This window comes from Mya arenaria, chromosome 3 (assembly GCF_026914265.1).
Source record: "Mya arenaria isolate MELC-2E11 chromosome 3, ASM2691426v1".
NCBI lineage: Eukaryota > Metazoa > Mollusca > Bivalvia > Myida > Myidae > Mya > Mya arenaria.
In genome coordinates, this window is record NC_069124.1 from 4,349,192 (window position 1) to 4,362,517 (window position 13,326).

Genomic DNA, 13,326 nt, shown 5'->3' on the forward strand with positions numbered 1-13,326 from the left:
GCAAGATTAAGAATTAAAATACAATGTGCGTCTTACCGCACAAACAAACTGATAGCATTCATTATAGAAGCCAAACCTTTCTGTTCCAATTTTCTATGGAAATTTTCCAACACGTGATACATGTATCCTTGCACCCACTTCCTTGTACATTGAGATTAAGAAACTAGGCGTCGGAAGGGTTATAGTCTTATAATAGGTGCATTTTGTGAATAACTGAATGTCAACGCCATCAATTTAGTTTTAGTTCGTAACGAGCCGATCGCAGATAACCATTTCGTAGGCTTGTATGGTATTTATGTACAGGTTAACTTCATTCCTGAATTTGCTTTCGTTGCCTTGGACTAAAATTGTTTTTACAATAGTGTAACATTCGGTCTAAGATACGTGAATGTCTAACTGAACATAGTGACATGGTCCTATAAAGAATTTCAGGCATGTATTCATTCGAAAATGCTTCAGCCATGCTTATTTACTAAAGTCCCACAACACATAGCTATACAAGATCCAAATGAGCTTGTCCCTGCTGTACGGGAAACTGTTCGGGCCATCGCGACATCGACGCGGATTCAGTACTGCTGTGTCTCTGTTATAACTTATTGATAAACAAACAACTAACACACTTGAAAGCAAATGTTAACATTTTCGATACATTGTTTATGAATGAATATTATTAGACCGGTTATCGAGGGAATCAACCGGAAACCTTTCTCAACATTCAGTGATTCAAATTAAGAAATGTATTTCGTGTGCAAGCCGTCATGCATTATTAGATATATTACGGCTGTATGCGTTAATTAGAATATTTGAACAAAGCAATGAAGCGTACATGTTACCTTCTTGTGCCTCGTATGTTCTGAACCATCCCTTCGTATTTGATTGTTTGCATTAACCAACATTATTCCTTCTTAAACACATTCATACCCACAATAAATGACAAGTTTCAAAATAACAAGGCTTATATAGGTGCATTTAGTGAAATATCGTTACCCTAGTGCACTAACTCAATAACTGCATATAAAAATAGAAATAGATATTGAGTTCTTGCACTAAGCTGAAGATATGGTATGACAAAAACAATGTCATTTTCAAACAAGCGAGTCAGTATAGCTCTAAATCGCCCACCTTCGCATCGTTGCCTTTCGGAACAATTTTTTTCAGGCTGATGAACATTTGATCGATATTTAACCATGACGTTCACATCGTTGTTAACTTTAAAAATGTTCTGATTTACAGTACACTCGACCCGTAATTGATGCAAGAGCGTCACGTACATGCTCCAGGAATCTTAAACAGGCTTTCATAAAAATATTTTATGAAGAAAATCATCAAGTTCTTTGATATTGTATCAAGGACGCGGCCTGTACAGTGTTAGTATGATTGATTTCTCTACTTGCTTCGTTTTTGATTACACTTGCCTAAGAATCAAAATTGACCTAAATGATACAGTGAAAAAAAACTTTGCATTCAAAGTTTGGCCTCTAGGGTGTGAACATATTTTTTTGTCTAGATTTGACATGGCCTAGTGACTTTTGTTGTAACCAAAAAAATCTCAGCAACTTGACTTAGAGTTCATGAGGACAACATTCTTACAAAGTTTCATGAATGTTTGGCCAAAAGCGTGGCATCCAGCGTATTAACAAAATCATTATTTGATTTGGTTCAAGTGCGAACTCCTTCTTGGCCACATTTGACTTATTAAAGAACTTTTATAGACATTTTGAACACGTTTCAATGGCAAGAAATTGTGTTCGCTATAGAGTTAATACAATTTTGTTTAAAAGTTACTTTATGACCTTGTTTTTTAAAAAAAATCTGAATTGATATAGATGTTATGTAGATCAAGACTAACATGCATCTGATTTCTAGCACAATTTTCATTTCTTATAGTGACCTTGTTTCTGACTCCAAATTGACATATAGTGTTAACATATCAAATGTGTACAACGGACGGACGGACGGTTCGTAAAGCTCATCTTGAGCTTCGTGCTTAGTTGAGCTTATAATGATTTTATGTTTACATTATATTCTAATGCATGCTCACGTCCTCAAACACATTGACGTGTCACTTGCATACTTTCACTTATCAACACACTTTATATCTTACCAAAAAATAAAATGTTTTCTACCGAGCTTAGCGATTCAAAAATGCGGATACCCAGTATTTATGGAAGGATTAACGCTTTTTACGAACGAAATAAATCACGTTGAAATTCAATCGTTTTAAAGACTTCGCAAGAAATGGATACAGTATATAAGTATGTTCACGTCCGAAAACGTTAGTTTAAAATAAAAGGGACCGTACCAGATAGGACCTAGACTTTCAGCGAGCTCCCCGTATTTAAAATAAACATCACGGGTTATCACAAAAAGTCATCAACACTGACTGGTCTCGCAGGAAATGAGTGCAAATCAATTCTGCAATTAGCAAAATGTTGAGTTACGCGTTATTTGTATTTTTATAAAGTCCTTTCACGATGAATAACAAAGAAATGTGAGTAAAGATAATTCATCAACAAGCATATACATTTGGTGTCGTTCGAACGGGTTCACGCGAAACATCTGAAAATCTACAAGCATATACAGTTGGTGTCGTTCGAGCGTTTTCACGCGAAACATCTGAAAATCTACAAGCATATACAGTTGGTGTCGTTCGAGCGTTTTCACGCGAAACATCTGAAAATCTACAAGCATATACAGTAGGTGTCGTTCGAGCGTTTTCACGCGAAACATCTGAAAATCTACAAGCATATACAGTTGGTGTCGTTCGAACGTAATCTACAAGCATATACAGTTGGTGTCGTTCGAACGTATTCACGCGAAACATCTGAAAGTCTACAAGCATATACAGTTGGTGTCGTTCGAACGTTTTCACGCGAAACATCTGAAAATCTACAAGCATATACAGTTGGTGTCGTTCGAAAGTGGTCACGCGAAACATCTGAAAATCTACAAGCGTATACAGTTGGTGTCGTTCGAACGTGTTCACGCGAAACATCTGAAAAACTACAAGCGTATACAGTTGGTGTCGTTCGAACGGGTTCACGCGAAACATCTGAAAACCTACAAGCATATACAGTTGGTGTCGTTCGAGCGTTTTCACGCGAAACATCTGAAAATCTACAAGCATATACAGTTGGTGTCGTTCGAACGTATTCGCGCGAAACATCTGAAAACCTACAAGCATATACAGTTGGTGTCGTTCGAACGTGTTCACGCGAAACATCTGAAAACCTACAAGCATATACAGTTGGCGTCGTTCGAACGTATTCACGCGAAACATCTGAAAACCTACAAGCATATACAGTTGGTGTCGTTCAAACGTTTTCACGCGAATAATATGAAAAGCTGTTACTTATTTAGGCTAGATTTCAATAGAACAACCAACCGCTTAGAGAGTTGAACTAAAAACTTACACTCTTACGGTGTTTCCAAACTCGAGGTTGGCGGTGTTCAGTACGAGGGTGAGGCGATTAAAGATGGTTTTGCTAAATTTTACATGTATTTGATTTTGATTTTATTGAACCGCTTTCAGAGTTTGAGCGTGAAGTAAAATACAGAAGTAATAAATAATAATATGCGAATCCTTACCAGATGATATTACATTTTAAGAAATTTCAAAACATAAAATTAAGGTTGCGATTTAAAGATAAAAACGTAGAAAAGTGCAGTGTTAACCAGGTTTTAACTCGGTGTTAAATAAACACGTTTTGTACGGTAGGTAAGGATTTATTATTGCCCTTAAGGTTCTGTTTAATAACAGTACGCTACGAAGAGTATTTAGCGTCATGGAAACTAAGCTACATCATTCCTTTTTACAAAGGAAATGGCATACCACGGTCAAGTCCTCTTAGATACAGGCAGATTTCCATTATTTACAAGTTTTGTAAAATATTCGAGCATGTCATCGTAATGTAATAAAACGTTATTTTCAAATTTTTCCGAACAAACAACAACAAGGATTACTAAAAGTTGTATAACTGCAGCCATTAATCTTCAGGAAGTAATTACGCATAATCTTAGTTGAGAAAATTTCTATGTCACTCAGTTAGATATAAAAAGCGCCTTCGACGTTGTCGGACACATCTCCTTATTTTTGAAATTATACGATTGAGGAATTCAATTGAAGCTATGGAAAACGCTACTTTATGGTTACCAAAACCTTACAACATACGTGAGGTGGTGTGGTTCAAATACCGACACTATAAATATAGGTAGATCTGTCCGCCGAGGTGGGGGGGGGGTCTGGGGAGGGGATCTGTCCCCATTTCAATAATTGAATCGACAGCAGGATAACCGTATAACACTTTATTTCTTTCGTATCATGTATAGTGTGTGAGTATGGTAAAAAGCTGAAATTAACAATAAAACTGATTGTAAAGAACAGAAAGACTAAAATATAAATTATATAGTATATTAAATGAAGTTCTCTAACAGATATAAACACGTGGGAGAAATTACGTAACATTAAGTTAAAGGAACTAAAATCTATTGAATCAAAATACATCAATATTTGCATAAAACATACAACGTGTGCCTTTAGAATCTTTGAAAAGTCTTTGAAAGGACTTTGAAAATGGTGGAACACCATTAATACTCTAACAATAAAACAAAAGGTGGAATATTAAGACAAAACGGCTAACAACGGGTATTGTCAGGTTTAAACTATTTAGTGCATATTAACGACCTACTTAATATAGAAAAATCTTCCTATGGCGCAAAAGTGGCTTCAATTGTTGCAGGGAACCATACCCTCGTAGACGACATAACACTCGTTGCTTTGGGGCCCTGTAGGACCTTATTATTCCCAGATCATATTCTTCACAGGTCTGGGAAAAATAGGATCCTATTCTTCACAGTTTCAAACTGTGACATATATGATTGACCAAAATGGTGGTAAGCAAGAGAATCATATTCTTCACAGATTTTGTCGATGACATTGCAGTTAATTATTAAAAATGTAATAAAAAACAACAACTCACAACAACAAACACAATGCCATCTACCTTTACTAGGCATACACCAACTATTACGGTGCCAACAAGAACCAATACTATTCCTACTTATACCACTAATACCCGTACAGCAACAACATAAAAAAATAAAAATAAAACAACCTACAGTGAAGTGCTCGATCGACTTGAAGTGCTCGATCGACTTTTTTGGAAAAAAAGTTGGAAAACGCTTCAATGTGATAATTTGTACATAAAAACAGTAAATATATCATTGATTTAGAAGAACAGGCATGTTTAATGCTTTGAATCAGCTGACTGCTTTATCGACGATTTTGAAAAAAAAATGTTGATAATCGCTTCAATGTGTTAATGTGTGCATAAAAACAGTTAATATGCCATCGTTTTAGGATAAAATGCATGTATACATGCTTTGAAATAGGATTCAATTTTAGGCCGCTAGGCCGCCAGGCCGCTAATTTCACGCCGCTAGGCCGCTAGGCCGCTGAAGTGCTTGATCGACTTTTTTGAAAAAAAGTTAAAAACGCTTCAGAGTGATAACTTGTGCATAAAACAGTTAATTATAATTGTTTTAAATTAAAACGTATAGAAAAATGTTCTGAATAGAAAACAATTTAAGGCCGCTATGTAACTGTATGAATAAAAAAACTTTATCATTGTTTAAAAAAACGCATTAACAATTGCTTGGAAATAGAGAAAAAAATTAGGCCGCAAGGCCTATAAGCCGCTAGGCCGCTAACTTCACGCCGCTAGGCCGCTAACCTCACGCCGCTAGGCCGCTAACTTCACGCCGCTAGGCTGCTAGGCCGCTAACTTCACGTACATCAGTTTTTGACATGTGAGGAATGTGATTTCATGGTACATGAACAACCGGCTTCGATTATAAATTTCCCAGGAGCTGTGACATATATGTTCGAAATGTGTGACTAATGAGATCTTATTTTCCCAGCTGTGAAGAATAGGATCCTATATTTCCCAGGTGAGAAGAATATGATCTGGGAAAAATAAGGTCTTACAGCGCCCTCTGGTCTTCAACATTTACTTGAAATCGTTCAGGACTACACAGTCCTTCAAAAAATTAAACTAAATATTACAAAACCTTGTTGCTTGTTGTTCTCCACAAATCGCTTTTCATTACAATTATTTGTAACATCTGCCGGACAAGTGCTTAATTATTTCGAATCTCTCACTCATTTAGGGCTATTTGTTAACTCTAAATATTGGATGCTGGCTACAACACGTATTGCAGAATCGTGCCAAAACACTCATTCCACGGTATAAAATGTAATGGAATACATGGCGAGGGTTTTTGTCCACTTACGTCCGTAAGCATTATTTAAAAATCATTTTTTTTGTATGGAAGTGAATTGTGGAATAAACCTCGAGGCATCGGATCTTGATATCATCAATAGAACTCAACATTATGTTGTTAAAATGACCCAAGGCTTTTAAAACACACTTGTTCCAACATGTGTGAGTCCATGGTGGGACAATATCGTCTAATAGGCTAAGTCGATATCCGCATATTATCTTTTCTGCAAAATATAATGACGTTGCCTTCCGATAGTTTGACGTGACAGCTATTCATAAGGAAATATATAATAAAAAAATATTTACATATGGAAATAATTTCATTTATTAAGACGGAATAAATTGTTTTCTCTTTTTATCTACGATTTCTCGGAAATACTTCCTAGATACGGGTAAACACGCGTGGTTGCCCGGAAATCAACATGTGGAACGCTCCGGTCATCCGATTACTTGACCACGTGACTAGCCCAGCACGTTCTTTTCTCGCTAACCTTCGAAGGAGTAACACGTGGGAAAAATACAGAAAAAATGTTATTTATTTTTGAGTTAAGTTAAAATTAAGTGTGTGAAAATGCCAAGACGGGGGAATTCCCTGACGACGTAGCAGCGCACGTCCCCGAACTAATTAGAAGTCAGATCAGGAGGGGAGAATTTTTAAATTTGGCTCTGCTTCTGAAAGGTTCGCTCGAGCTTACTGATTTCTGTTCGGGAGCAACTTTACAGTTGACGGCGAAAGGCCAGTTGCTCTCTAAGCCGAGGGAATGTCGGGATAAAATCGGTACGATCGAGAAATCGACCGATGCTTTTATTATATACATGTCAATATACATTCAGGCCAATCCATCTAAAGCGTCCGAGCTATTGCAATACATGCGGACGATTAGGGAATGTGCGGGACGCCAGGGCGGGCTGGCTACGACAAACAGTTTAGGCTACGGCAGGCGTTCGATCCCTCGTCATGGGCACATACTAACACGGACTTATGGTGGCGATGTATGTTAATGCCGGCCGCGGCCACGCCTGCCCCCGGCCCAAGGGCAACCTTGCCAAGCAGAATGGCGAGAGTGTGCCATTTTTTCAACATGGGCAACTGCACGTGGCCTAACTGCAGGTTTCGGCACATTTGCTCTTCCTGCGGCCAAGGTCACTCAGCATCAGTATGCACATTATCTAACCGCTCACCACAGCGCGTCCAGTCATTTCCTACGTCACAACAGTTCAATGTCCCGCGCCAGCCCTTTCGCGGGCGCCAACCCACCTCATTCAATGACAACATTAGGGGAGCAACACCACGTCATCTCTAACACGAATACTTGGGACATCGCGCTTTCACCAATCATTTGACTACACTACCAGTACACATTCACTTATCTTGCTATGACGAACAGGAGGCAAATTTCTTAGAAAACGGGTTTAAACACGGGTTTAGTCTGCAATACCAGGGCCCACGCCTGGGTAGGGAAGCCACTAATCTTAAATCGGCCAGAGAACAGCCAGATATTGTAATCGATAAAATTAATAAAGAAATTTTAGCTGGCAGAGTAGCGGGTCCTTTTGTTGTTAAACCATTCAAAAACTTTGTAGTTTCACCCATAGGCTTGGTACCAAAGAAAGAGCTAAATGAGTTCAGAATGATACACCACCTATCCTATCCTGCCGGATCCTCAGTAAATGATCACATCGATCCGAAAAACGCATCCGTACAATATACAAGTTTCGACGAGGCTGTCAAAATGATACAAACCCTGGGCAGGAATTGTAAGATTTTTAAAGTCGACATAAAAAACGCATTTAAATTGCTACCGATACGACCGGAGGACTTTGAACTCCTCGGCTATAAATTTAATGACAGGTATTTCATTGACAAAACACTCCTTTTGGCGCTTCAATCAGCTGTGGGACTTTTGAGAGTTTTTCAACTTTCCTGGAATTTTGCGTAAAAAATCAAATCAGACTCATGAATGCTAATTCACTATCTAGATGACTTTCTAGGCGGGGACAAAGACACAACAGCGGCTAACGCTCTACTCCAGTTGTTTTTAGAATTAATGCAGGAATTAAACGTCCCCTTAGCCCATGAAAAAACCGGGGGCCCTACAAAGGTCTTAGTTTTCCTAGGTCTCGAACTTGACACAAGGGAAATGGTAGTACGCGTTCCGACGGAAAAGGTCGAACAAATAGTGGGGTATATCCAAAAAAATATCATGGCAAAACAATCAACTAATCTGAAAGAAATGCAATCACTGATCAGGTCCCTTATTTTTTGTTGCCGCGCGATACCGTTAGGGTGCCCCTTCTGCAGGAGACTGATTAACTCAACATGCGGTCTACCCAAGCCTTTCCACCACATCCGTTTAAAAATGTCCGTTAAGCTAGACTTAAAATTATGGCTCAATTTCTTTAGAAAATTCAACGGCATTTCAGTATTTCATGACCAATTCTCGCTAACAAACGACGACGCAGAGTTATATACGGATAGCGCCGGGGGAAACGGACTAGGATTTGGCATCTACTTCCGGGGGCACTGGGCATGCGCCCGCTGGCCAGAATCATGGGAAAGGGAAGGTTTACTCAAAGATATCACCGTCCTAGAGATTTTTCCTATTATGGTTGCTATTTTCATTTGGGGGGAGGGGCTCAGAAACAAAAAATTAATATTTTATTGCGATAATATAAGTGTCGTCCACATCCTAAACTCATTTTCATCCAAGTCGGATAAAGTGATGGATATTCTTCGGGTTTTGATATTGAAATGCCTCCAGTTCAATATTCTTTTGAGGGCGTCTCACGTACCTGGTTCAAAAAACTTAATATGCGATGCCCTTTCACGCTTCCAGATCGCGCGTTTCCGAAAGCAAGCACCGGAAGCGGACGTGGAACACCATCCCATCCCGCCCCATCTTTGGGAAATCTTCAAAAAAAGAGCTGACACACTTTTACGATGTTCTTTAGCAGACAACACGCGCAGGACATATACCACAGCGTTAAACGCGTTCCAAGCATTCCTCGCGAAATATAAATTAAGACAAAACATGCCGATACCCGCACCTTATTTAGTTTGGTTCATAACATAATGTTTCGAAAATAACTGCTCAGCGAATACAATAAAAACTTACGTGGCGGGTTTAAATTACATACACAAAATAAACGGCTTTCAGGACATACACTCTATGTTTGTGGTCAATAGGTTACTCGAAGGTTGTGTGAGAGCTAAAGGACATTCGCGGGATGCGAGACGCCCCATCACAAAATCAATATTGACCGAAATCATCGCAGCATTGCCTAATGTGTGCTATAACGAATTCGAAGCTAAGGTTTTTAAGCCAATATTCTCAATGGCCTATTTCGGCCTCTTCCGCATCAGCGAACTGGTAGCGACCACACTTAGCGGTTCGTCTAATCAAATTAAGCGAAAAGACGTAGCCATCACAACCAACGAGCAATTCATGTCGGTGACCTTACGAATACATAAAACCAGTCAACATGGTCCACCGACCACGTTGAAACTCCCCCGGGAAAAAAACACTGCCATGTCCAGTATTAGCTATGTTAGAGTACCTGTGACTTAAACCTGCGGGGACATCAGCCTTTAGTCACAGCAACGGACTTCCGGTCACTAGACAACAGGTAACCGCTGTCTTAAACAAATGTCTAACGAGAGCCGGCCACAGTACCCAAATCTTTAAGTCTCATAGCTTCCGTATCGGCCGTGCGACTGACCTAGCCATACGCGGCATACCAGAGACGGACATTATGAAACTTGGTCGTTGGGCCGACGGCGTTCACCTGTCGGCAGTGGGTAATGCTATGTATATCGACGCACTAAGAGATGTTCTGATTAAGCACATAGAATAACGGTCCGTGAAGCGCAATAACATTAATATAATCTCGCGGTTAAAAAAAATAATATAAATATTCAGAATTTTGGTGGATAAATTTAGTATATTTATTGTGGCGTAAAGTTCTGGTGGCAGGAGAATAACAAATCTTATAAACTGAATTTAGCCAGATTTCTAACCAATACTTATTATACAAGGTCTGCTCTCCCAAACTGCGGGTAAAGGAACTTCGGCTCAATTGTATTACTCGTGGTGCTGGGACTGCATTCCAATTAGTTCTTATTTATTTGCCTTAGTTAGGTAACGCCGTGCTGTAAATGTGTTAAACGTGTCTATGTGTAAGTACGCTTGCATGCAGGTGCCAGTGCTCTGGTTCACTGGCCAGTCATGTGTCAAGCTAGTTTCCGTGTCAGTCCCCAGACTTGCATGTGGCAAAAAATCGCGTGGTGTTTTTCTGCCCATTCAAAACATGTGTCAAGTCAGGGACGTCTGTTTGTTTTACTGTACCGTGTATGCGAGGCGAAAAAATTTCACTTTCGATACACATAACTTGTTCAACTGGCGCCGGGATTTTACGTCACAAGCCACATGACCATTTACGCCACTCTGATTATCTCTTTTCTATATATATGTATATTGCCATGCTATGGACAATCGCATTGCTGGTGTTGTTTCGTTTTGTTACATAATAAACAATAAGTTATTATATGGTTTGTCTGATTTATTCAAATCCATTTAATAACATTTCTTTATCGTCAAACAAGAAATCCAGTTTTCGGTTGTATTCCTGACATATGCGCTTTGGTAAACAAATACCGCTTACAAGATAGCCTTAACGATTTCATATTGCATAGCAGTTCGAAGTCGAGCTGGAAATGCAATGTCCATAAAACCGTTCCACACACAGAATCTACTTTATGGTGCGAAAGACTTACAAGTGACAGGGATTTTCTACTGTTAAAATTATCAATAAAAACATTTCAGAATGTTATTACATGTAATGCTAAATCCAAGTTGTATTGTGCTTTTATAGACTATAAAAAGGTGATTGATTATGTCATACATGAAGCGCTTTGGATTAAACTTATGATATCTTGTATGAGTTGCAAAATGCTTAAACTGATCCATCTATCTTAATGCTAAATCTTATATAAAAGATTATGCTTGTAGAAGAAAGTTTATTCAAAGAAATATATCACACAATACATATTTGAAATAAGCCAACATGACCCGTGATCAAATCAATGTAATACAATGACTTATATATACATGTATGGCGGAACAGATTGATTGACTCTATTTATATATTCACAGGTTTAACAACTATATTCATATAATTTAATATAATTGTCTTTATCGGTTATGAGTTATAACTTAAATACATATCTATTAACCGTATGACTTATGCACACCACTACAATGATACCATGAATTTTGATAAGCAGTTCTCGTTACTACTGTACTCATTATCTACAAATAACTTCAATAATGTTTTGCTAGTTTGGACTAAGTTTTTAACAGAATGTTGTATTGTGAAATGGTTAATGTTATCATTGGTGTGATATCAAAGATTGTATAGATTTTACCAATCTTACGGAAAAAGACTTTGTTGTCAATATTTATTTTACTTTGTGCTGACAATATTGCGTCATTTACTACCACTGCAGAAAGTTACAGTTACAACTAAAAATATATCATTATTTACGAAAATGGGATTTGAAGGTAAATGTGAATAAAACTAAATCGTGTGTTTTTAAGAAAATATTCAATTGCTCTATTAGTGGTGATGCTATTGAGTTTGTCAATGAGTTCTGTTACATACAAGTTAATACTTGAGAAGAACTAGCTTTGAAAGCATATTACCATTTATTTCGATATTTAGGTGTGTCAATGTTGATGTTAAAACAAACCTTTTTTTATTTGATGCACTGGTTATACCAATTATTTTATATGTGTCCGAGGTATGGGGAATATACAACTCAAATGATTTTGATAAGTTGCACTCAATTCTTTGTAAATTACTCTTAGGAGTTCGCCCCAAGACTTCAAATGCAGCTGGTTTTGGTGAGCTGGGCTGATTCCCACTCTATGTTATATGTATACAAAAACCATTGGGCTAGTGGGCCAAGATCATGAATAACGCAGGCTCACTTATGTTTAACGCTTTAACTAAAGAATGCAATTTGTTTAAATGATATAATTAAAAATATCAATAATTATAATACTAATACTAATGTTAACCTATGGTGTTCATCAATCAAACGCGCGCTAGATTATCTTGGCTTTAGTGATATTTTCTATAATTTTAATGCTGATATTAATTGTAGACCTAATTTGTTGCAAAGGCTGACGTATGGATCATGATGGTTGGTATAATTTGTTAATTAATTATACTATTTATCTCAATTGTCAAGTTATGTTTTCATATTCATTTTAACTCTTTTTTTAATATCAACATTTTCAGTTTATCAACATGAATTTAATCCATTGAACATGTGGCGATTGTATGTAAACACTAAACACACCCGTGATCTTGGACCATGACCTGTGACTTGCGGAATACTTGTTACTAAAATAAAGGTTTGGTGACTGTTCCGCGCTTTTGCACTTTTCAAAGCTTTTCTGTTTCGAATTAATATTGAAATATCAAAATGCAATTACTTTGGATAAACTTGAGAACTGTTTTGGGGCACAATTAAACGCTGCATGGGTAGATGTCGACGTCGATAGGGAAAAACAGTTGTCTCACTGTGTTGAAGGTACTTGTTAATTGAAAGGTATTTGATCGTATATTTTTAAACAAAGTAACAGGCTGAATAGAACACTAGCCTAATGCCGTCAGTGGAGAAAGTTTATCTGGCTCGACTACGGAATTGATTCGCCTTCGACTCAACCGATAAAGTCCTCCACCTTTCTCCATCCACGGCACTTAACTAGTACTCCCTGTAATGCTGAATAAATACTATGTTATTTTATGTATGAATCAATTATATGTGTTTTAAGTTTAAAGTTTATTCAAAGAACTCAATTCATGATAACATGACAGCATGGGTAAATGAGGCTTTTTTCAAAGAAAACGCACATGCAATATAAAAATATACAAGCAAAATTTAACGGGAGAGACTTTGTTTAAAAATAGATTCGTAGTATAATTTTATTGCTGTTCGCATGTAAGTATATGTGTATTGACAGTGTATATATTTCTT

At 37.7% G+C, this 13,326-nt stretch overlaps 1 protein-coding gene across 1 annotated transcript in view; it reads right to left on the reverse strand.

The window, feature by feature from the left end:
* Window positions 1-950, reverse strand: part of LOC128228493 (sodium- and chloride-dependent glycine transporter 1-like) — a 28,031-nt gene extending 27,081 nt beyond the window's left edge. Inside the window, exon 1 of the mRNA XM_052939831.1 lies at window positions 834-950. Within this exon, the coding sequence (XP_052795791.1) occupies window positions 834-896 (63 nt within the window). The 5' untranslated portion in view covers window positions 897-950. The remainder of the gene's footprint in view (window positions 1-833) is intronic.
* Window positions 951-13,326: the final 12,376 nt, after the last annotated feature.